General features: G+C 38.8%; 1 protein-coding gene across 4 annotated transcripts in view; it reads right to left on the bottom strand.

Annotated features, from left to right (window-relative positions):
* Usp9x (ubiquitin specific peptidase 9 X-linked) overlaps nt 1–22,778 on the bottom strand; it is a 109,537-nt gene extending 86,759 nt beyond the window's left edge. For 2 of the 4 annotated variants that reach the window (XM_048336805.1, XM_048336804.1), the window contains exons 1-2: nt 22,740–22,772; nt 4,895–5,148 (exon numbers count right to left, since the gene is read on the bottom strand). In XM_048336805.1, the coding sequence (XP_048192762.1) occupies nt 4,895–4,990 (96 nt within the window). In that variant the 5' untranslated portion in view covers nt 4,991–5,148; nt 22,740–22,772. Of the gene's footprint in view, nt 1–4,894; nt 5,149–22,739 lie in introns of all 4 variants that reach the window. The other 2 variants (XM_048336802.1, XM_048336803.1) reach the window with 2 other exon arrangements.
* Nucleotides 22,779–23,042: the final 264 nt, after the last annotated feature.

Here is a 23,042-nt window from a genome sequence, read left to right on the forward strand (position 1 = left end):
TATAGAAATTCTTGTGTAAATATAAGATGTCACATTCTATAAATTAAGAAATTTCTACCTTTTAAATATTCTATACTGGTCCTGGGGCTTGAACTCAGGCTTTTTGCTCAAGGTTAGCACTCTCGAGCCATACCTCCACTTCTCACTTTTTGATGGTTAATTGGAAATAAGAGTCTCATAGACTTTCCTGCTTTGAAGCCTGATCCTCAGATCTCAGCCTCTGTAGTTGCTAGGATTACAGGCTATTGGTGTCAGCCAATGGCGTCTGGTCAAAAAATTCAATTTCTTTCTTAGGATAGGGATCCTAGAAATTTAATTACTAGGACTACTATTTAAATAAGCTTACAAGACTACTGGCATGTGTTGCCAAATTATATTCTAGTACTTCCTAGAAACCACATTCACCCCATAATACTGTTATCACTGCATTTTACTACATACTAGAGTCTCAAATTCTCTTTCACGTCCTGCCAGGCATTGGTGGTGGCTCACTCCTATAATCCTAGCTACTCAGGAAGTTGAGATCTGAGGATCATGGTTTAAGGCCAGCTCCGGCAGGAGTTCATAGCCTATTATCTCCAATTAGTCACCAAAAAACTCAGCTGGAAGGAACTGTGGCTCAAGTAGCAGAGTGCTAGCTTTCAGCAAAAATATGCAGGGTCAGTGCCCAGGCTCCAAGTTCAAGGCCGAGGGCTGGTACAAAAGTGAGTCCTGACCAGGTGCTGGCGGTACATGCCAACAATCTTAGCTATTCAGGAAACTGAGCAATGAAGGATCTCTGCCAGGTAGGGCAGAAAATTTGTGAGATTCCATCTCCAAAATTGTCAGCAAAAAGCCAGACTGGAGGAGTGGCTCAAGTTAGTGGTAGTGTACCAGGCCAATCAAGCAAGCCTGGCAAGTGTAAGGCCCCGAGTTATCCTGGTACTTGGAGGGAAAGAGAGAGAGGGTAGGAAAGTATGAAGGGAAGGAAAGGGAAGGAAAAGAAGAAGAGGAGGACGGAGAAGAGGAAGGGGAAGGAGAGGGAGGAGAAAGGGGGTGAGAGAAAGTGGGAGCGCATGCACCCATAGTTGGGATATAAGTAATGCTTTGGTTCCTGTATGTCCAAAAAATGCCAGAACTAGTAAAATAACTAAAATCCTAGCATTAAGAAGTAGATAATACCAAAGCAAAAGTGAGAAATTCTGTGAGCAGTTCTATAAACAAAAATAGAAGTTTGCTTTTGTTCTTTAAATGGGAAAATAGGTATATATACATAATATAGATACATACTATTAGTATTCTAAATTCAAGCTCTAAAAATCAAATATATAGTTTGAAAGGTCACCTGTGTTACTTTGGGGTTTTTTTTGTTTTGTTTTGTTGCCAGTCCTAGGCCTTGAACTCAGGGCCTGAGCACTGTCCCTGGCTTCTTTTTGCTCAAAGTTAGCACTCTGCCACTTGAGCCACAGCACCACTTCTGGCCGTTTTCTATATATGTGGCCCTGGGGAATCGAACCCAGGGCTTCATGTATATAAGGCAAGTACTCTTGACACTAGGCCATATTCCTAGCCCCATTACTTTGGAAAAGAGTATCCAAGTTTACCATGCTGCATTGGCATTGTACAGAAATTAACAGCCATATTGGTCTAGATAGGCTAATCTTAATTTTTTCCAGTGGGCCTGATTACAGAGCCTAAAATTACTTTCTATACAATCAAGTGTATATGTATATATATATACATATATGTATACATAATATATGGATGAATATATATACATATATGTACACTCTAGTACTTATTAAATGAAAAATAAATCTAAGGTAAAGAAAAAATAATTTTTACAAACATTGCAAAAGAAGTTAGAATTCCATGCATAATGCAAGCAATAAATTGCTAAAAGAAAGAGGGAGAAATATTGGAACTCTTAACTACTAGCTCCTTATTTAAAAATTACTGTAATTTGTGGCATCCAACAGCCCTTGGACTATGCCTAAGGAAACCTGAATACTAGCCTTCAAATTTGTGACATATTCTAGCCTGTGATTGTACATGTTACTATTTTATAAAACTGGAAACTAAGCTGGGTGCCAGTAGCTTGCTCCTGCTATAATTGTAACTAGTCAGGAGGCTGATATCTGAGGATTATGGTTAAAGTCAGTCTGGGAAGATATATCTAAGAGACTCCATCTCCAATCACCTGGCAAAACACTGGAGTTAAAGGCATGTGTCAAGTACTAGAGCTACCATGAGTGCTTTCAGGAGAGCACGAGACCCTGTTTTCAAGCTATAGTACTGGCAAAAAATAAAAATAAAGGGCTGGGGATATAGCCTAGTGGCAAGAGTGCCTGCCTCGTATACACGAGGCCCTAGGTTCGATTCCCCAGCACCACATATACAGAAAACGGCCAGAAGCGGCGCTGTGGCTCAAGTGGCAGAGTGCTAGCCTTGAGCGGGAAGAAGCCAGGGACAGTGCTCAGGCCCTGAGTCCAAGGCCCGGGACTGGCCAAAAAAAAAAAAAAAAAATAAAAATAAAAATAAAAATAAAGGAGTGGGACTGTGGCTTAGTGATAATGTGCTTGCCTAGCATGCATGAAGCATGGGTCCAATTCCTCAGTACCACATAAATAGAAAAGGCTGGAAGTGGTATTGTGGCTCAAGTGGTAGAGTGCCAGCTTTGAGCAAAAGAAGCTCAGGGACAGCACCCAGGCACTGAATTGAAGCCCCAGGGCTGGCAAAATAAATAAAGTGTGTGTGTATGTGTGTGTGTCTGCGTTTGTGTGTGTGTATGAACTAGAAGCCAGGCAATGGTGGCTCGTGTTAGCTATTTGTGAGGCTGAGAACAGGAAGATTAAGTTTGAAGGTCATCTGGGGCAGAAGTTTGCTGGGTAGCTAATTCATCCCATAGCTGGATGAGGTGGCATGCATTTGTTACCTTAAACTACATGGGAGGTTGACACTGGGAGAACCGTAGTGCCAGGCTGGCCTGGGTAAAAAGTTCACAAGATTGTCTCCAAGGAAAAGAAGCTGTACCCAGTGACATGGCCCTGTCATTCCAGGGATAAGAGGATTGTGCCTCAGGAGTGCAAGACCCTATCCCAAAAATAATCAGTGAAAAATAGGGCTGGAGGTGTGGCTCAGCATTATCTTGCCAGCATAACAGGTTCAAACCCCTAGTTCAAAAAAATACTGAAAATGACGGGGCTGGAGATATGGCCTAGTGGCAAGAGTGCCTGCCTCATATACATGAGGCCCTGGGTTCGATTCCCCAGCACCACATATACAGAAAATGGCCAGAAGTGGCGCTGTGGCTCAAGTGGCAGAGTGCTAGCCTTGAGCAAAAAGAAGCCAGGGACAGTGCTCAGGCCCTGAGTCCAAGCCCCAGGACTGGCCAAAAAAAAAAAATACTGAAAATGAAATAAAATTGATATATTCATTTGGGTTGGGACAACCTAGCTTGTTCATTTCTCTAAAATGGCAGACAAACCTAGGGAAGGGAAAGAAAAACAGGGTGTAAGATATCACAAGAAATGTACACACTTCCCTACTATGTAACTGTACCCTTTTTGCACAACACCTTGTCAAAAAAAATTTTGTTTAATTAATAAATAAATTTAAAAAAATAAAATGGCAGACAAAGGGGAGAAAGGAAAAAAAGTCAGATCAGTGATAGAAGGAATTATGTACCTAATATGTAACAGTAAGAATTTATCTTCAAATTGACAAATGTAAGGTACAACAACATTTTTTGTCTAAAATTTATTCAAATTCAAAGAAACACATACCAACTATAAGATGCATGTTTAGGAATCAATCACATCTGAACACCTCAGCTAATTTACCTAAAAAGCATTTGAACCATATAACAAATTTTAACGTTTGTTTTATTCAACTCAATATTCTGCAATATTAAAACTGTGTATGTTAAAAAAGAGGGCTGAAATCCATTATCTAGATTCCATTTCAGAAAATGAGAAAAATCACATTGAGTCCAAAGTAAAAAAAAAGAATGTGGAAATAAGGGTAAAAACGTTTGTCTGTGCATTGAGGCGGTTATCAAAGACAAAACAAAGTATTTGGGAGAAGGTTTAATGACATTGGAACGCTCCTAGAGATATTTATCATGAGAACACAAATTAGCAGTATCAGAGATAAAGAGATACTGCATAGGCCTCAAACCACTAAAAAAATAATAAAAATTGTATCATAGGAACTGAGGTGGAAAGAAGTAGCTCATGATAGAACACATGCTTAACACGTACAAGGCCCTGTGTTCCATCCCCAGAACACACAAAAATGTATTACGAACAATAATTATACTTCAATAAACTTGATAATCTTGATGAAATAGACAAATTCCTAGAAGAACACAACTTACCAAATAAAAACCTCTCCAAATTCTAAGAAAAAATAAAACCTTTCCACAAAAATCTCAGGACAGAAAGTCCACCAGTAAGCCTCCCAGACAATTTATAGGAATAGGAAAATAGAGCTTTAAGACTAGCATAAAACCTTGATAGTAAAATCTATGTTTCTAGTTCTTTACAAACATCATTTCATTTGATCCTTATAACAATGCTATGAAGCTGCATTATAATCCTCTTGTAAAGATGAAAAAAAGGTTAATTTACCTGTAGTCACAAAGCTAGTATGGTGTAAAGCTGAAATTTGAACATTAGCACTATGACTGGGCTTGTGCTGTTTAAATTTTTTACCAGTCTTGGGGCTTGAACTCAGAGCAAAAGTGTCAGGTACTGAGTTTGAGTCCCAGTCTTAGACATAAAGAAAAGAAAACTCTTAAAATGCCCATCTGGTGGCTACTTTACAAATTATTCAGAAGATGCTTCTTCATGTAGTACCTACCCCACCAGTAGATATACCAGTGCAGCTTTAACTGCTGTCTTTAACATCCTACCTGATTCTGTTGGAGGGGGGGCTGAGACTGTCCATCAGGAGCCTGGCCCTGGTTGTCATTCCCTCCTACTGGAGAGCCACGAGTCGTGGCTGTCATACTCGACACAGGGCAGATCTTTGCAATTTTGTCTGTTTATGTAGTTGTTTTGAGAAAAGAAATTATAGTCCACTTATAGAAGATGAAGTACCAGCATTTGTCAGTCTTAAAAAGCTCCAATTCAAGAATAAACCATCTTGCAGAGACCATTGCATAACCTACAAGAAAAAAGGTATATTTGTTTTAGATTTTAAAAACCCATGTACTAAAGTACAGTTCAAATTTATTATCAAGAGTGAATCCAGTCAAGAGGTGAGTATATAAATGACTGGGGAAAGTGAAGAGTTAAGGTTACATCACCATATTCAAACTTCATAAACTGATTATGATGCCCCAATGGCATGATCCCACAAAAATATACAAGAATACTTTTTGGGCTAGCTACTGGTGTAGTTCAAGCAATAGCAAACTTGTCCAGCATATATAAGCTAGAAATGTGTTTGGCTCCAATTCCAAATACAAGAGAAGATGAATTGGGGATGTCTTTGTTTCCCTTTTCTTCTGAAACTTACTCCAAAGACACTATCAAGATATTTGGTTAACCAGTGGTTCATGTCTATAGTCAGGAAGACAAATCCCCAGACCTAAAGTGTCTGTGTGCTGGTACTGGGACTTGAACTCAGGGCCTCATACTCTTGCGTGGCTTTCGTTTTTTGCTGGTCCTGGGGCTTGAACTCTAGGCCTGTATGCTATTCTTGAGTTTTGTGCTCGAGGTTAGCTCTGCCACCTGAGCTCCAATTCCTGCCTTTTGTGGTTAATTGAAGATAAAAGAGTCTCACAGACTTTACTGTCTGGGGTGGCTTTGAACCACGACCCTTAGATCTCAGCCGTCTGAATAGCTAGGATTATACGTATGCACCACCGGTGCCTGGCTTGGCTTCTTTAATCCATTTAAGGCTGGTGGTTCAACTATTTGAGCCATATCTCCACTGTTTTTTTTTAACCAAATTCCATTCTATTTCCTTCCCAGGAACCATATCCAAGAGTGTTCATCCCATACGCCCTTTACAACTGAGTGTTACTGCATACTAGAGCCCAATTCTCTTATATACTTGCACACACACACACACACACACCATCATTTAATTGCCACTTGATTACATTATGGAATGGTAAACTATCCTCAATTTGCTAAGGCCTTAAATTTTTTTTTTCATTTGAAAAGCATTTTAGAGCCGTGTGCCAGTGATTCACACTTGAGATCAAAGGATTGTGGTTCAAAGCCAGCCTGAGCAGGAAAGTCTGTGGGACTCTTAAAGCCAGAAGTGGAGCTATAGCTCAACTGGCATAGCTACTAGACTTGAGCAAAAAAAGAAAAAAAACAAAAAAACAAACAAACAAAAAAAAAAAAACACCTCATCCCAGGACAAGCACCCCCCACCAAAAAAAAAAAAAAAAAAAAAAAAAAAAGGGAAGAGAAATAGGCAGGTAATATAGAAGAAATTACCTGTACTACATATACTCACAACACTACACAATAGGAAAAAGGAGATATTTCAGCATAAAAGCAGGCAAGGGATATGAAAAGTACTGTATCAGAATACTTTCCTGAACACATGAATATGTAACCATACAACACAGCTTTTCATATGTTGGGTACTACTTGGAGCACTTTAATCCTCACAAATGTATGTAGTAGAAGCTATCATCCCTCTTTACAAATGAGGAGAGTGAAAATAAATTACCTTTATCAGTAAGTGGCTAAATGGGATTCTGACCCAGAGAACTCACAGCTCTTAACTGTTATACTATCCTGCCTCTCAGTCTCATTAGTAACTGTGGAAATAAAAATTATAAAACCAACATTTTGTTTCACTAATCAAATTGGCAAAGGAAAAAAAATTGATAATTAGATTGTTAATGCCAAGTAGGACTGAGGCTGTGAACACAGACTTATGAACTCATCAATATATAAAACTAAAACAAAAATGAAGATACAATTAAGTTATCTCCCACTTTTGTCTTTTATTTTATATACCCTAAATTACAAAAAGTGTTACATGAAGTCTATATATATATATATATATATATAGCCAGTCCTGGGGCTTGAGCACTAACCCTTGGCTTCTTTTTACTCAAGGCTAGCACTCAGCAACTTGAGCCACAGCGCCACTTCTGGCCATTTTCTGTATATGTGGTGCTGGAGAATTGAACCCAGGGGTTTGTGTATACGAGGCAAGCACTCTTGCCACTAGGCCATATCCCCAGCCCTGAAGTCGGTAATTTTTTAAACATGGAGAAACTTGTCTTCCATTTTTCTTAACCATTTTGGGTCTGCTGAACAAGTATTTGAATAACTTCTTGCCTTAGCATTCAAAATAGCACATTTATCAATTAAACATCCTTCTCTACTTAAAATTTGTTCTCATTTCTTTTACTTTTTCCCTAATATATACTTCTCCAATGAATGTTCTCCACATCATTCCTTCCCCCATCTTTTCCTGGACTATGTTTTGAAACCATGCTTCAACCTCCCTGTGTTCATTTCTTATCACTGTGACAAAACACTGGATATAAACAACATAAGTACAGAAAATTTTATTTTGGCTCAAGGTTTCAGTCCACAGTCCCTAGTTCCATGGATTCTTGGCCTATAGTGGCAGGAATGTATTAACAGGGTTACTTACCTGACTGCAGTCAGGAAGAGGGAGCCAACCCTGGCCCTCATGAACATAGAGCACCAAGAACAGACCTCCAGTGACTTAGTTCCTACAGTTAGACCCAGCCTCCTAAAATTTCCAGAACTTCCCAAAATACTATCACAAGCTGAAGACCAAGCTCAATACACAAACCTGTGGGAGATATTTAAAATTCAATCCATTAACACCCCACGAGTTAAAAACCACTCACCTCTGCCTCTTAACACAAATCCTAAAAAGAATGTCTCTCACTGTGGTCGTGGCTCATGCCTGTAATTCTAGCTACCCAGTGGGCTGAGATCTGCAGTTTGAAGCCAGAAGACATTTGAGAGATACCATCTCCAAAATAAATAGCAAAAAAGCTGGAAGCATGGCTCAAATGGTAGTGCCAGCTGAGTTAAGTGAGAAGTACTGAGTTTAGACTTCTTAACGGAATGTTTCTGATCCTGATCCAAGCTAATGAAATTGCTTGAAATTAAAGGATCTTTAATTGAGCATCATCTATGGACAGGTTTGAATTATTTAAACAAGAACATATGAAGCTTTGTCCATATGTACAATTGGCAAGGATGAGAAAGCTTGGTACACAGTGCTCTACTAATAGATAAACAAACTACTTCTCAGTACTCATCCATTTTGCCCTCTTATCATCAGACACAAGTGGCTGCCAGTAGTAACCTACTCTCCCCCCACCCACTCTGTCCCTTAAAACTCTAAGCCTCTTAGGACTTAAAGAAGTCTAGATTCCAGATTATTTTCTTCTTTTTTTAAAGGGGAAAGGTGGCAGATAGCAGTCATGGGGTGTGCATGCATGCATGGGTGGGTGTACGTGCACCAGAACTGGGACTTCAATTCAGGGCCTGGGTATGGTTCCACTCAAGGCTGGCATTCTACCACTTGAGCCACAGCTCTACTTCTGGCATTTTGGTGGTCAATTGGAGAATCTCTGAACTTTCTTGCCAGGAATGGCTTCAAATATTGATCCTCAGATTTCAGCTACCTCAGTAGCTAGGATTACAGGCATTGAGTCACCAGTGCTGGTAATGACACAGTTTTGAACACTGAAATTAAGGTGAAAACTTCCATCTACTAAACAACTGCCTCTTTAAGTATATAATTTGGGCAAAAACTTTAGGGTCTTGAGCAAATTACTCACAAAAGGATAGAAGGAGATGGATTTAGTAGCACCACCCTAGAGTCTTTGTTTTTGAGTCTTCTTGCTTTTAATCACTTCCTTCTGAGAGAAGTAATATGCCACAATTTGGGGCAAGAGATATGGGGGCCCAAAGACTCATTGAAGTTAAAAGAGGTAATTTTTAGGTAAACCTTTATAATCTATACAGAATTTGGGGCATTTCTGTATAAATGAGAAAACAGGCTAGAACTCATATGACTTGAAGAAGCACAGGTAAAAAGTAAATATGCTTACAAATAATCCTAGCACCATGTCCACACTAAACCAACACCTTTCTCTCTGTCCAGTTGTGGGCCTTGAACTCCGGGCCTGGGTGCTGTCCCCGAGCTCTTCAGCTCAAGGCTAGAGTTCTACCAATTAAGCCACAGTTCCACTTCTGATTTTCTGGTGGTTAATTGAAGTTAAGAGTCTCATGGACTTTCCTGCCCTGGCTGGCTTTGAACCACAATCCTCAGATCTCAGCCTCAAGTTAGCTAAGATTACAGGAGTGAGCCAGCAGCACCCGGCTCCCAACCACCTTTTTAAAAGTCTTCCCTTGATGGACACTATGCATAGAGCTAAGAGGCAATCTTTTTTTTAACAAAGAGACTTTAAATTGGAAAAGTGGCAGTATGATTACCCCCTTTCTAACATACCTTTGTCTAAGACCACAGAATTACATCATTTGCCTTTTTGTAGGACATTCAATGTGCGATACTTCAATTTATTTATCATCTCTCTCTCTGTGACAGGGTCTTACTATGTAGCTACATTCTGATGTTGTCTTTCCAAGTTTTACTCTTTACATTGAGAAACAAAAGCTTCTTAAGTAAAAACTTAAAGTTTAGTCATTTAAGAAATATATACCAAGCAACCATATACCACACTTTGTTCTAACCATGTGGAAATACAACAGAGAACAATGTATCTAATAACTGTGCTACTGTGGAGCTATTATTACAGATCAAGGAAAGATACAATTAATAAACAGTACTAATTCATACATTATGAAATTATTCCCTTTACTAGACATCAAATGACTTGAGTTTCAGAGGAAACAATATAATCAATCATCCTTAAACTCATATTATCTTAACTTAGGAATTTTGCCTATTTTGGTTCTATATACCAAAATCAAATGGGAAAATTACTCAATTACCTTTAATTCCTTGCAGATGTCTGTTTAATCTATGGTCATTGTTTTTCATTGTTAAAAGATTTGATTTACCAGAGACAAGTTGTTCAAGGCATTAAAGTTTACTACTTTAAACTCTTAAAACTTAAAAGTTTGATTGTCTTATGTAAACTATAAACTATTTTCCAACTGATGTGCTAGCAGAGAAAAAAAGCATAAATTACAATGTTGCACAGCAGGGCAACACAGTTGGGAGGCTGAGGTATGGGGATCATGAATTCAAGGTCAGCCTGGTCTATAAAGTGAGAGAATTCTTCTCTCAGAAAAAGTTACATTGGCTTTAAACTTTTTAATATGTTTAATGATGCACTGTTTAATTTTTACTATAATGCAACAAGGAAGAAGCATCTTTTATTTTTTGTGCCAGTGAACTCAGGGGCTGGGCAATGTCTCTGAACTTTTCTGCTCAAAGCTTGTGCTCTACTACTCCAGGCACAGCTCCACTTCCAGCTTTTTTGGAGTACTTAACTGGAGATAAGTCTCATGGACTGTCCTGTCCAGGCTAGCTTTGAATCAAGATCCTAAGATCTTAGCCTCTTGAGTTAACAAGTATTAACGGCATGAGCCACAGGCACCAGCTAACTAGAACCATCTTTTAAGTAATAAAGCTTTCTTTCAAATGAAATACTTATTTTTAAGCAAAGAATAATTTTAGACTGTTAGCACTTTAAAGCATAGTTTCTATGACTATGACAGATTCAATGTGCTTTTATAGGCAAACTGTTTATGAATTGTTGTTTGAAAAAATTATCTGATACAATAGTTGTTCTGAACAACATGAGAAAGAATACCTATGGGAATTACAAGCTTGACATAACTGGTATGGACAGAGAAACTGCCAAGCCCCCAAACTGTATAAAGCAATTCAAAAACCCTCAAAAATCAACTGTTAACTTAGTTTTTCATTTTTTTTCTCTCATTTCTCTATTTCATATTATTGCAGCCAGGCTGACACACTTCAAATTTTAAGTAATAAGTTTCCTTATTAATAATTAAATTTTCAGAAAGTGGAGCTGTGGCTCATGTAGTAGAGTGTGAGCTTTAAAAAGCTCCAGGACAGTACTCAAGCCTTGGATTAGGCCTCAGGATCCGCACAAGGCGAAATAAAAACATACGTAGTTAATATTTCAATGTTTATTTTGCATAAGGTATGATTCTAAGTTATTTAATCCTCATACAACCAGTCTCACTTAGTGAATGAAGAAACTCAGATAGTTTAAAAGATTTGACTTACCAGAGGCAAGAGATGTCAAGGTTGTAGATTGAGGATTTGAACCCAAGCAATACAAGTTCCAATGTCTTATAGTACCACCACATTATACATTAATAGTACTGGAGGATAAGAGGGAAAAACTATCACTATTCTCATCTTATCCCCACCATGGAGGTAAGTGGTATTAAAATTTATTGATGCAGAAATGTTTTACAGAATCACTTAATCCACAATGTTTCCACGTTAAATATTCTTTTTTTAAATATATTTTTCTTTTCTTTAAGTAGTTGTACAAAGAGCTGCCATTCAACAGAGCAGTTCCCTGTTAAATATTCATTTTTTCCTTTCTGTTAAATATTCTTGTAAAACAAAACTAGTTATATTCCTAAGAAATACAGCTTAATAAAGAAAAAATCTAAACAAACAAAAATCATGCTATACCAGGCACTGGTGGCTCATGCCTGTAATTCTAACTACTCAGGAGGCTGAATCTGAGGATCACAGTTCAAAGTAAGCCCAGGCAAGAAAGTCTGTGAGACTCTTATCTCCAATTAACTACCAAGAAAAGCTGGATGGGGAGCTGTGCCTCAAGAGGTTAAGTGCTAGCCTTGAACAAGAGGCTCAGGGACATTACCCAGGCCCCGAGCCCCAGGACAGGCACAAGACAATCATGTCACAAAAATTACTGATCAATGGCTAGAGACATCGCTGAGTAGAAGAGTGCTGAGTACAAGAGTGCCTGTCTAACAAACCTCAGTACCAGAAACAACAAACAGCAACAACAAAAAGTTCAATGACAGTGCTCAGGCCCTGAGTTGAAGTCCTCAAGTCTAAGACCAACAAAAAAATAAAAAACACAAAATAAAACAACCCTCCCCCCATTATTGTTCAATGGGGAGATAAGAAATCATGCTAAGGTGTTTCTGAACTATTTTCTTATTTTATTTAACAGTTAAGTCCACTGCCACAAACCTAAACACGTCTCAAGTAATTTAATACTATAAGATTTCATAACTCCCCCAGCACTGCTATTATTACCAGTACAGAATCAATCATTCTTATCCTATATTATGATGATAAATTAAAACACAAGCCAGTCAAGGTGACTATATTAACTAACTAAGCACAAGATTTTCCCTCAAGTGTGATCCTATTCCTAGACAGCTTCATATCCAGTCAATAATTACAAAATTGTAAATGAGATATCCAATTAATTGTTAAATTCAAATGCTGTGAGCTAAATGTTCATATTCTATCTTTAACACTATTATTAAACCTCCTCTAATTTCTGCCACTAAGTCACTATTTCATAGATACTTCCTAGAGGTCATTGCAACAAAACTATATATCCTGCACTCAAAATTGTGGCAGCAGAAATTTTCTCATTTAGAAATGCTTGATAATACTCAAACTCCATCCCAAGGTTTATCAAATTGTGTACATAATTAGGGTACTGCAAGTCTTTATATGTACAAAAAAGCATCACTAAACTTTGGCGTCCTTTCCAGGTACTCTCAAAAAAAATTTAAGTGGTTGTAGTCAATTTGAGTAATGTTGAATTAAAAATGACTTCTGGAATGGTGGCATCAGAAGTTGTTGACAATTTACCCCCATGAAACTACTGCAACACTACACGTGAAAGTTATTTTGAAAAACTTTTTTTTTTTTTTTTTGCCAGTCCTGGGCCTTGGACTCAGGGCCTGAGCACTGTCCCTGGCTTCTTTTTGTTCAAGGCTAGCACTCTGCCACTTGAGCCACAGCGCCACTTTCTAGCCGTTTTTTATATATGTGGTGCTGGGGAATCAAACCCAGGGCTTCATGTATACGAGGCAAGCGCTCTTGCCATTAGGCCATTTTCCCAGCCCCTTTTAAAAACTTTTGTTAAACCAGTGCTGGTGGTTAATACCTGTAATCCTAGCTACTCAGGAGGCTGAGATCTGAGGATCACAGTTGGAAGCCAGCCTGGGCAGAAAAGTCCTTGAGACTCATATCCAATAATCTGTTCAGAAAAATCCAGAAGTGGTGCTGTGGCTCAAGTGGTAGAGCACTAGTCTTGAAGACAGAGAGGCTCAGGGATAGCACCCTGTCCCTGAGTTTAAGCCCCAGGACCGGCGAAACAAAAACCATCTTTTGTTAAATCCTTAGAAATTATCCTAAGGGCATACAGAGAATGTAGACTTTTTTTTTAACCAGTCCTGGGGCTTGGACTCAGGGCCTGAGCACTGTCCCTGGCTTCTTTTTGCTCAAGGCTAGCACTCTGCCACTTGAGCCACAGCGCCACTTCTGGCCATTTTCTGTATATGTGGTGCTGGGGAATCGAACCCAGGGCCTCATGTATACGAGACAAGCACTCTTGCCACTAGGCCATATCCCCAGCCCCCTGTAGAAACTTTTAATCAAGAAAATATACTGTACCTCAGTAAGAACAGAATCTGACATTTTTGGTAGCTCAGCAAAACAGAAGCTCCATTCTAGGCAAAGGATACTGGTCCTTCCTTCTCCCAGTTGATGCTCTCTCCTCAGAAGAGGAAGGCAGCTCTAGCATTTCTTATGGCCTCCAACTTTTGGTTGCAGAGGTTCTATTGCAGGGAAGAGTATCAGACCTGTCTATGGCTCCTTTCATCCATCCAGTCTCCTTCCCCTATCTCCATGTGGGGCAGAAGCTCATAGGTGCAAGCCAAGAATAGTACAGTTCCAACTGTACTCACTTCATCTCACTCATAGGGGGGTCAAGGTTCCACAACAAAAGATAAGCTTGAGACCAGAGGCTAATTCCTCCACTCAGCAATTTGCTCAAGAAGCAGGGGTGATACAATCCACCTCAAGTTCTGAAGCAGTAACATACAGGCTTCATTAAGGAGAAAAGAACCCCATAAGAACAGATTTCTGAAGTTCTCTTAAGTAAACTGATTTCATTTGGACCAAGAGACTGGAGTCCCATGAAAACAATAAAAATCACCCATCTAGTAGTTCATCAAAAGAATCAGGAAATAAAAGAACTAAGGACACTCTTCCTGGATCAGACTAAAACCTCATAAACTGGCATCAAACATTAGCACTGAAAAACCTGAGAATTTAATTAAATTTGACTGTGGGGCAATTTATCCTGAGGCATCATGTAAAACAATAGTGCTATCAGTCAGCAAGTAATTAGTAGAGGCTAAGTTTTGAATATAAAACACACACACACACACACACACACACACACACACATACACACACAGAATAAATCACTAAATACAGAGAAAATAGAAACTCTATAACCCCAGCTACTCAGAAGGCATAGGTAGGAGGATCAGTTTGAGGGTGGGAGTGGGGAAAGGGAAAGTGGGGTGAAGGAGTGGGAATAGTACCACCAAGGTATTAACCACAACAAAAATTTTGTACAAAAACTAGTCACAGGCTACATCCTGGGTGGATGGGGCCACAGAACAGACTTCAACTAAAATTTTTCATATTGGGTTGGGAGTTGGCTCAAATGTTAACAGCATCTACCTAGCAAATACAAGATCTCCCAAGCTCCAATCAATAAGCTAGTCAATAAATAAATAAGCAAACAACAATAAAGCCTTTGGTCTGGTGGCAGGTAAGGAATCAGTTCCTAAAGTTACTACATCTTATGAAGGATTCAGTTTTAACTCAGAAATTATAAGACATGCAAAGAATAGGAATGTATGGCCCACAAATAGAAAAAAAGTAAGCTGTTAGAGGGTCCAGATATCAGACTCAGCAAAGAGTTCAAAGCAGTTATCAGGATCTGATCATATAAATAATATGTACTGATATGAAAAAATCTATCATGTATATATATGCATATATGTTCAAAGAACTAAAGGAAATCATGTTGAAAGGAAAAATAATGACAATTCCTAAACGGACTATCAATAAGGAGACAGAAAGAGATAAATTAGCAAAAGAGAGCCAAATGTTATTTTTTTGCCAATCCTGGGGCTTGGGACTTAGAGCCTGAGCACTGTCCTTAGCTTCTTCTTGCTTAAGGCTAGCACAACCTCTTGAGCCACAGCACCACTTCTGACCTTTTCTGTTTATATGTGGTGCTAAGGAATCGAACCCAGGGCTCCATGCATTCTAGGCAAGCACTCTATCACTAAGCCACATTCCCAGCCTCCAAATGTTAATTTTTATGTTGAACAATATAATGAAAAAGTCACAAAAGTGGTTCAACAGCAGAACTATAAAGAGAAGAATCAGCAAACTCAAGGTTGTTAGTAATAGGCAACTTGAAGAACAAAGAGAAAAGTGAGCAGAACATCTAAGAAATGTGTGGCACAAATAAGAATACCAACATATGTGTAAATGAGTCCCTGAAAGGAAAAGGAATAGAAAAGAAAGGTGAAGAAATTATGGTCAAAACCAGCTTCCAATTTCAATGGAAAACATTCATCTACACATTCAAGAAGCTTGATAAATTTCAAACCGGACAAATGTAGAAGTCCAGATGGAGCAACATCATAACCAAACTGCCAAAAACCGAATACAGAATCTTAAAATGGCAAGAAGCAAAACATCATACACAAAGATCTCTCAGGAAGACTAACAGCTGATTTTTAATCATTAATTCAAAATGGATCAAGGACCTAATTATTAAGATAAAAAAATTACTGACCTCAATCAGGTGTAGTGATGCGCTCTTGAAATCTCAGTATATAGGAGGCTGAGGCAAGAGGATCAAGAGATTTTAGGCTAGCCTAAGATATATGGTAAAGATCTTTCCTCAAAAAAACCCCAGGGTTCAATTCCTCACACTATAGGAAAGAAAGAAAAAAGCAAAAACAAAACAACAAAACCAAAAAACAATACCAAGGGCACATCTCAATACTCTAGGATTTGATGATGACTTTTCTTGGCTATAATATCAAAAATAAGAATGAAAGAGACTGGTAAGGCCAGGTGGCTGTGGCTCATGCCTGTAATCCTAGCTACTTAGGAAGCTGAGATCTGAGGATTGCGGTTTGAAGCCAGCCTCAGCAAGAAAGTCCCTGAGACTCTTATTTCCAATTAACCACCAAAAAAGCCAGAAGCAGAGCTGTGGCTCAGTGGTAGAGTGCTAGCCTTGAGGAAAAAAAAGCTCAGGGACATGTCCAGGCTGAGTTCAAGCCTCAAGCCCCAGGACCATCGAGAGAGAGAGAGCGAGAGAGAGAGCGAGCGCAAGAGAGCGAGAGAGAGAGAGAGAGAGAGAGAGAGATGGGAAAGGGAGGAGGTGTGAGAGAGAGGAGAGACAGAAGGTGCTTTATTAAAACTAAAACCCTTGGTTAGGACCACAGGAATCTGATCTAGTGCATGGGAACCATGTGTGTAGGCATTTAGCCAAGTAGAATCTCAGAGATTGGTCTCCTCCAAATCTGATGATCTGAGGCAAGCAGAGCAGAATTTTGTCCTGCTCCTGCATACCTCATCCACATAACCCAATAAAAAAATAAGGAAGACTGACTGAAAAACTAAAAACTTTTTAGTGAAATAGCACAGTAGTAGTAGAGTGCTTGTTTCTACCCAGGCACTGGGTTCAACCTCCCAGCACCAAAAAAAAAAAGAAAGTTTAAAATTCAAAGCAAAGACTTGTGGCTGTAAGAATAAAGGATCAACCCCCCCCCAACCAAAAAAAGAGAAGAAAAAAATCACACCCTGTGAAAATCTTAAGAGATTTGTATCTAAAATATACAATGGATCTATGCAATTCAACAGTAGAGTTCAGCTGAAAATGGGCACAGGATTAGAAAGGGTATTTCTTTGAAGATATACAAACAGCCAATAACCACATGAAAAGATGCTTATCATTAGCTACCAGGGAAATTTATAACAAAACCACAATGCAATACTACTTTACATCCACTAGGATGTTATAATAAAGCTGACAAGGATGGGGAGAAACTGGAAGCCTGTGTGTTGCTGGTGGGAAGGTGAAATGGTACAAGTGCTATGGAAAACAGTATGGCAATTCCTCAAAAGCATAACCATATGTTATGGCAATTCCTCTTCTAGGTATACACCCAGAGAATTCAATGAGGAGACTTGAACAGATATATTTGCACACCTATGATCACAGCAACATTACACACAGTAAAAGGTAGAAGCAAACATCCATGGCAGATAGGCCAAAAATGTGGTATGAACAAACAATACAATAATATTCTGCTTTTAGAAAGGTATGCTACTGCATGAACAAAATCTGAGGACAAAACTGAACAGTCTCAAATGGACTCAAATACTGTATGACTATTTATATGCGGTGCCTAGAATGATCAAATTCATAGAGGAAGTAGAGAATAGTGGTGGCTGTCAGTTTTCCCCTAATACGTAAATGTTTTGCTCTAAAAGTTAAAGAAATTGAATGCAGCGTGAAGGTGCTAGGTAGATCAAGTGCTTATTGTATTATATTTTTCTTGGCTTTGGCTGCTTTAAATAAAAGATTTATGCAGTTCTACCTGATCTTTATGCATTTTAACTTACCTCCTTCTTTAGGAGCTTCAACCGTTCCTTATACCTATTTCCTTCTATCATATCACCTAACTTAATTTAAAAGCCCTGTATTTACAATAGGTTGTCAAGCATTTAGGCTTTTAAATTGCTTTGTTAGTACTTAATATAACCAACATAGTCTTGAATGACCAGTTTGTCCTTTATCCCTTTTTTTTTTCAGGAATCCTGTCATTTATTTATTTTTGTCAGTCATGGGGCTTGACATCTGGGCCTGGGCCCTGTCCTTGAGCTTTTTCCCTCAAGGCTAACACTAGGTCATTTAGAGCCACAGCATCACTTTCGGTTTTCTGGTGGTTAATTGGAGATAACAGTCTCACAGACAATCCTGCCCAGGCTAGCTTTGAACCATGATCTTCAGATTTCAGCCTCTTGAGTTGCTAAGATTACAGGTGTGAGCCACTGACGCCCAGCTCCTATTTCTTTTAAATATATATTTAAATATATATATATATATATAATTTTGCAGATAGGGTTTTCTGGTAGTGCATATACTATAATGAAATAGGCCTACAAATGCTGATGTTTAATCTTCAAATACCTTGCTCTCTCAAGGTGGCTAACTTAAGGTTGTTGGAAAGCTTTGAAGAATGTACATGAAGTGCCAGGTACACAGAAGGAACCTGGTAACTGGTACATATTTTAACAAGATGCTGGTTATTTCTTTCTGGAAATGCTGATTAGACTACTGCCCACTTTGGCAATACTTATTTTTGAATCTTCAGAAGCTCCTTATTATCATCTCAACTATAAATTACCAGGATTTTCCTGCTCTTGATATATACAGATTAAGAAAATAAACAAATACAAGAGTTTTATGAATGCAGCTATTTTTTCTACTGCATTAACACAAAACCCTATCAGTTTATAACTATGCTGTCCTATTTTTATTTTTGGTAGCACTCAGTTTGAGTTAGGGTCTTCATGTTGCTAGGCAAGCCCTCTGCTAATCGAGCCATGTTTCTAGCCCATTCTACTATTTAAAAGGTAAATTTCTTCTCTTTCTAAAAAGGGAGGGGGAGTCCAGTGACATTTCCACACATGTATGTAATACATCCCAATCAACCTCACCTCCTATATCAATCACCCTTATTCTTTCCTGCCTCTATTTTTCTCTTTGTACCAGTTCTGGCGCTTGAGCTCAAGGTCTGGGCACTGTCCTTGAGCATTTTTTTGCCAGTCCTGGGGTTTGGACTCAGGGCCTGAGCACTATCCCTGGCTTATTTTTGCTCAAGGCTAACACTCTACCACTTCTGGCTTTTTCTTTATGTGGTGCTGAGGAATCAAACCCAGGACTTAATGCATGCAAGGCAAGCACTCTACCGCTAAGCTATATTCCCAGCCCTCCTTGAGGATTTTTGCCACTTTACCATTTTGAGCCATGGCTCCACTTCTGGCTTTTTTGGTGATTAGTTAAATGTCCTGTCCAGGCTGGCTTCAAATCACAGTCCTCAGATCTCAGTTTGCCTGAGTAGTTAAGATTACAGACTTGGGGCTGGGGATATAGCCTAGTGGCAAGAGTGCCTGCCTCGGATACACGAGGCCCTAGGTTCGATTCCCCAGCACCACATATACAGAAAACGGCCAGAAGCGGCGCTGTGGCTCAGGTGGCAGAGTGCTAGCCTTGAGCGGGAAGAAGCCAGGGACAGTGCTTAGGCCCTGAGTCCAAGGCCCAGGACTGGCCAAAAAAAAAAAAAAAGATTACAGACTTGAGCTACGGTGCCTGGCTCTTTTTCTCTTCTTAAAACAATTTCAAAGAGGATTTCATTAGTCTACTTTCATATACAAACTATACTGACCATAGTCACCCTCACTCACTCCCCTAAACCATCCCCTCCCAACAGACCTGTTTTACTAAAAGGTAAATTACAAATCAACAATGTATTTTACTTCATACAATAATATTCTTATCAGAGGCTGAGATCTGAGGATCGTGGATCAAAGCCAGGGCAGGCAGGAAAGTCCTTGAGACTTAGTTCCAATTAACCACTAGAGAACGAGAAGTGGTGCTGTGGCTCAAAGTGGTAGAGTGCTAGCCTTGAGCAAAAGAGCTCAGGCCCTGACTTCAAGCCCCATAAGTGACAAAAAGAGACCAGTACGCTGGGTACATGGTGATGTGGGCCTATAACCCTAGCTATTAGACTAAGAATAGGAAGATCACATTTTAAGACCAGACCAGGCAAAAAAAGTTCATGAGATCCTTTGTCAATTCATAGCTGGGTTCAGGGCCCACACTTATCATTCCAGGAACTATGGGGAGCCTAAAACAGTTAACTAGATATATGCCTGGCAGGAAGAGAGACACTATCTCAAAAATAACCAGTACAGCTGGGCCCTAGTGGTCCATGCCTATAATCCTAGCTACTCAGGAGGTTGAGATCTCAGGATTGTGGTTTGAAGCCAGTGAGGGAGAAGGAAAGAAAGTCTGTGAGACTCTAAACCCCAATAAGCCACCAAAAAGCCAGAAGTAGAGCTGTGGTTCAAGTGCCAGCACTGAGCAGAAAAACTAAGAGACAGCACCCAGGCCCAGTGTTCAAGCTCCAATTCAGACATACAGAAATATAAATAACCAGCATAAAACAGGGCTGGAAGCATGGATAAGCAGTAGTGTGCTTGCCTAGTAAGCAGGAAGCTCTGAGTTCAAACCTTAGTACTGCAAAATAAAAAACAAGAACAACAACAAAAAGCAGGAAAATGACATCAAAATTACTCAAACTAACTGTTCAAATAATATAAAAAACTCACCAATGTGGTAGAAATATAAGGATCTTTTCCATTTAATAAATACAAAAATAAACCAGTAATTATGGAATTGTAGTACCAGTTCCAATTACCCAACTTCCAAGTGCCAGGTTTCTTAAAAAAATTCCAAGCTGGTTCTACCTTAACAAAAATTTAAAAGCTAAATGAATTACTATTTTAACGCTGCTCACACATATGCAGATATTAAATGAAGATTAAACTCCTTATGTTTATTGCTATTATGTAATTATTAAACCAGGACAAGTTTATGAACAAAATAAAAACAAAATTGCTAACAGTCATACAGATAGCATGCAGTTCTTATGGTATGGTTTCCCTTCAAGTTTAGCATGGCTGTGCCACTATCATATGCCATCTAAGAGACTTAGCGCTTATATTATTCCAACTACTATACAACGTTGTACACATGGTGTGCTATGACATAATTTGCCCTTGGCACCAACACATCATTCATGTGTCAAGTCTGTCTCTGTTAGGCTCATTATCCCACGAATCAAATGGTACAACTCAACTGACTGCTATGGTATTAAAAACACATAGCTAACATAAATATTGAAATGGGCTGGAAGTTCTCAATTACAAGAAACCAGAATGTATTTCATACAATGGAATTCCATACAGTGGTAAGAAATTAGTGACTCACATAAGCAAAAGTAGCCAGGTCCAGGAGTCTAATAGTGTTTATATGACGTCCAAAAACAAGGATAGAGGTTAGAATATTTGTTTTCTGACCACAGAGCAGGATAGAGTCATGAAGGGACCTTCTTTTTTTAAAAATTATTTTATTGTTAAAGTTATATACAGAGGGGTTACAGTTACATACATAAGGCATTGAGTACATTTTTTACTTCCTCCATTTTTCTTCCACCTTCCCTCCTCCCTGAAGGAACCTTGTAGAATACTTAAAATTAATTTTTTCAACAAAGTAAATATTGACAGATAATCTCCATGTAAATAAAGTTCTTTGTCCTTAATAATCTAAAAGTATAAAGGGGTCACGAGATCATGAAGTTTGAAAATGCTGGATTAAGCACACCAATAACCACTAAACTAAGATGGGAGCTGGTGGCTCATACCCTTAATCCTAGCCACTCTGGATCACTGTTTGAAGTCAGCACAGGCAGGAAAGTCCATGAAACTCGTCTACAATTAAACACCAAAAAACCAGAAGTAGAATCTTGCCTCAAGGGGCAGAGCAATGGCTTTGAACAGAAAAGCTAAGGGACAGCATCCAAGCCCTAGTACCTGCATCCCCTCCACAAAAAAACAAACTAGCCAAAATTTTTTTTAAAAGCACCAAACTTTTGTTAGTTGTCTTATGGTAATGAAAATGAGTTATCACTATTTTCTCTGAACCATCTATAACAGACAAAAAAATCACTGCTACTATTGTGTAGCTTCATCTTCATTCAATTAAAAAACTAATTTCCATATCATTTTCCCTATCAGATTACATTGCATTTTAGGCACAGTGATCTTAAGACTTACACTAAATTTCAGAAGAAAAAAAGACAACAAAACAAAAATTAACCAGGTTCCAAACTTCTTTGTCAGTAAAGCAATTTTATGCTCCTTATTACCAAGTCTGTGGTCTCTAAATTCACATTATAAGCCATTTGTCAACCATAATTAACAGTCAGGATTTTAACAAAAATGAAGCCCTCTGATTCCACACAGGCTCAGAATTGAGGAGGAAGAGCTGGGTACCAGTGGTTCATGCCTGCAATCCTAGCTACTCAGGAGGCTGAGATCTGAGGATAACAGTTCAAAGCCAGCCCTGACAGGAAAGTCCATAAGAGTCTTATTTCAAATTAACCACCAGAAAACAGGAAGTTATGCTGTGTCTCAAGTGGTAGAGCACTAGCCTTGAGCTGAAGAGCTCAGGGAGAGCACCCAGGTCCAGAGTTCAAGCCCCAGAACTGGTTACAAAAAGAAAAAACCCAGGGCTGGGAATATGGCTTAGTGGTAGAGTGCTTGCCTAGCATGCAGGAAGCCCTGGGTTTGATTCCTCAGTAGCATATAAACAGAAAAAACAGGAAGAGGTGCTGTGGCTCAAGTGGTAGAGCACTAGCTTTGAGCTGAAAAACTCAGGGACAGTGCCCAGGCCCAGAGTTCAAGCCCTGAGACCAATTTAAAGAAAACAACAAAATTTAATTAATAAAAAAAAGAAAATGAAAAAAGAAATGAGGAAAAAAACATTTAAGTTGTTGGATTACCCCTCCATTTACTTGTCAACCTAACAACTTCTAAGTCCATTAAATAATTTTTACCTTCTGTTTTCTTCTCTAGACTCCAGTTCTTTCACATATTTCTAGGGTAAAGATAAAAATTTAAGGAGTTATGTGGAAATGGAGCCATGTAACTCAAGATTGTGGATGGGATTGAAAAAAGATGGACAGTTGGATACTGATCAAGATGCATTTTACTCATCACCTGACTTGTTCAACTGAAACACACTGAAAATTTTAAAAATTTAAGGACTTAAAGACAAAAGAGGAAACCTTAAATTATCTCTAGTTTTGCAGATTAAAAGTTTTAAGGACCCAAGACACTGATTCCAATACCCTTCCACC

Source organism: Perognathus longimembris, chromosome 28 (assembly GCF_023159225.1).
Source record: "Perognathus longimembris pacificus isolate PPM17 chromosome 28, ASM2315922v1, whole genome shotgun sequence".
NCBI classification, from domain to species: Eukaryota; Metazoa; Chordata; class Mammalia; order Rodentia; family Heteromyidae; genus Perognathus; species Perognathus longimembris.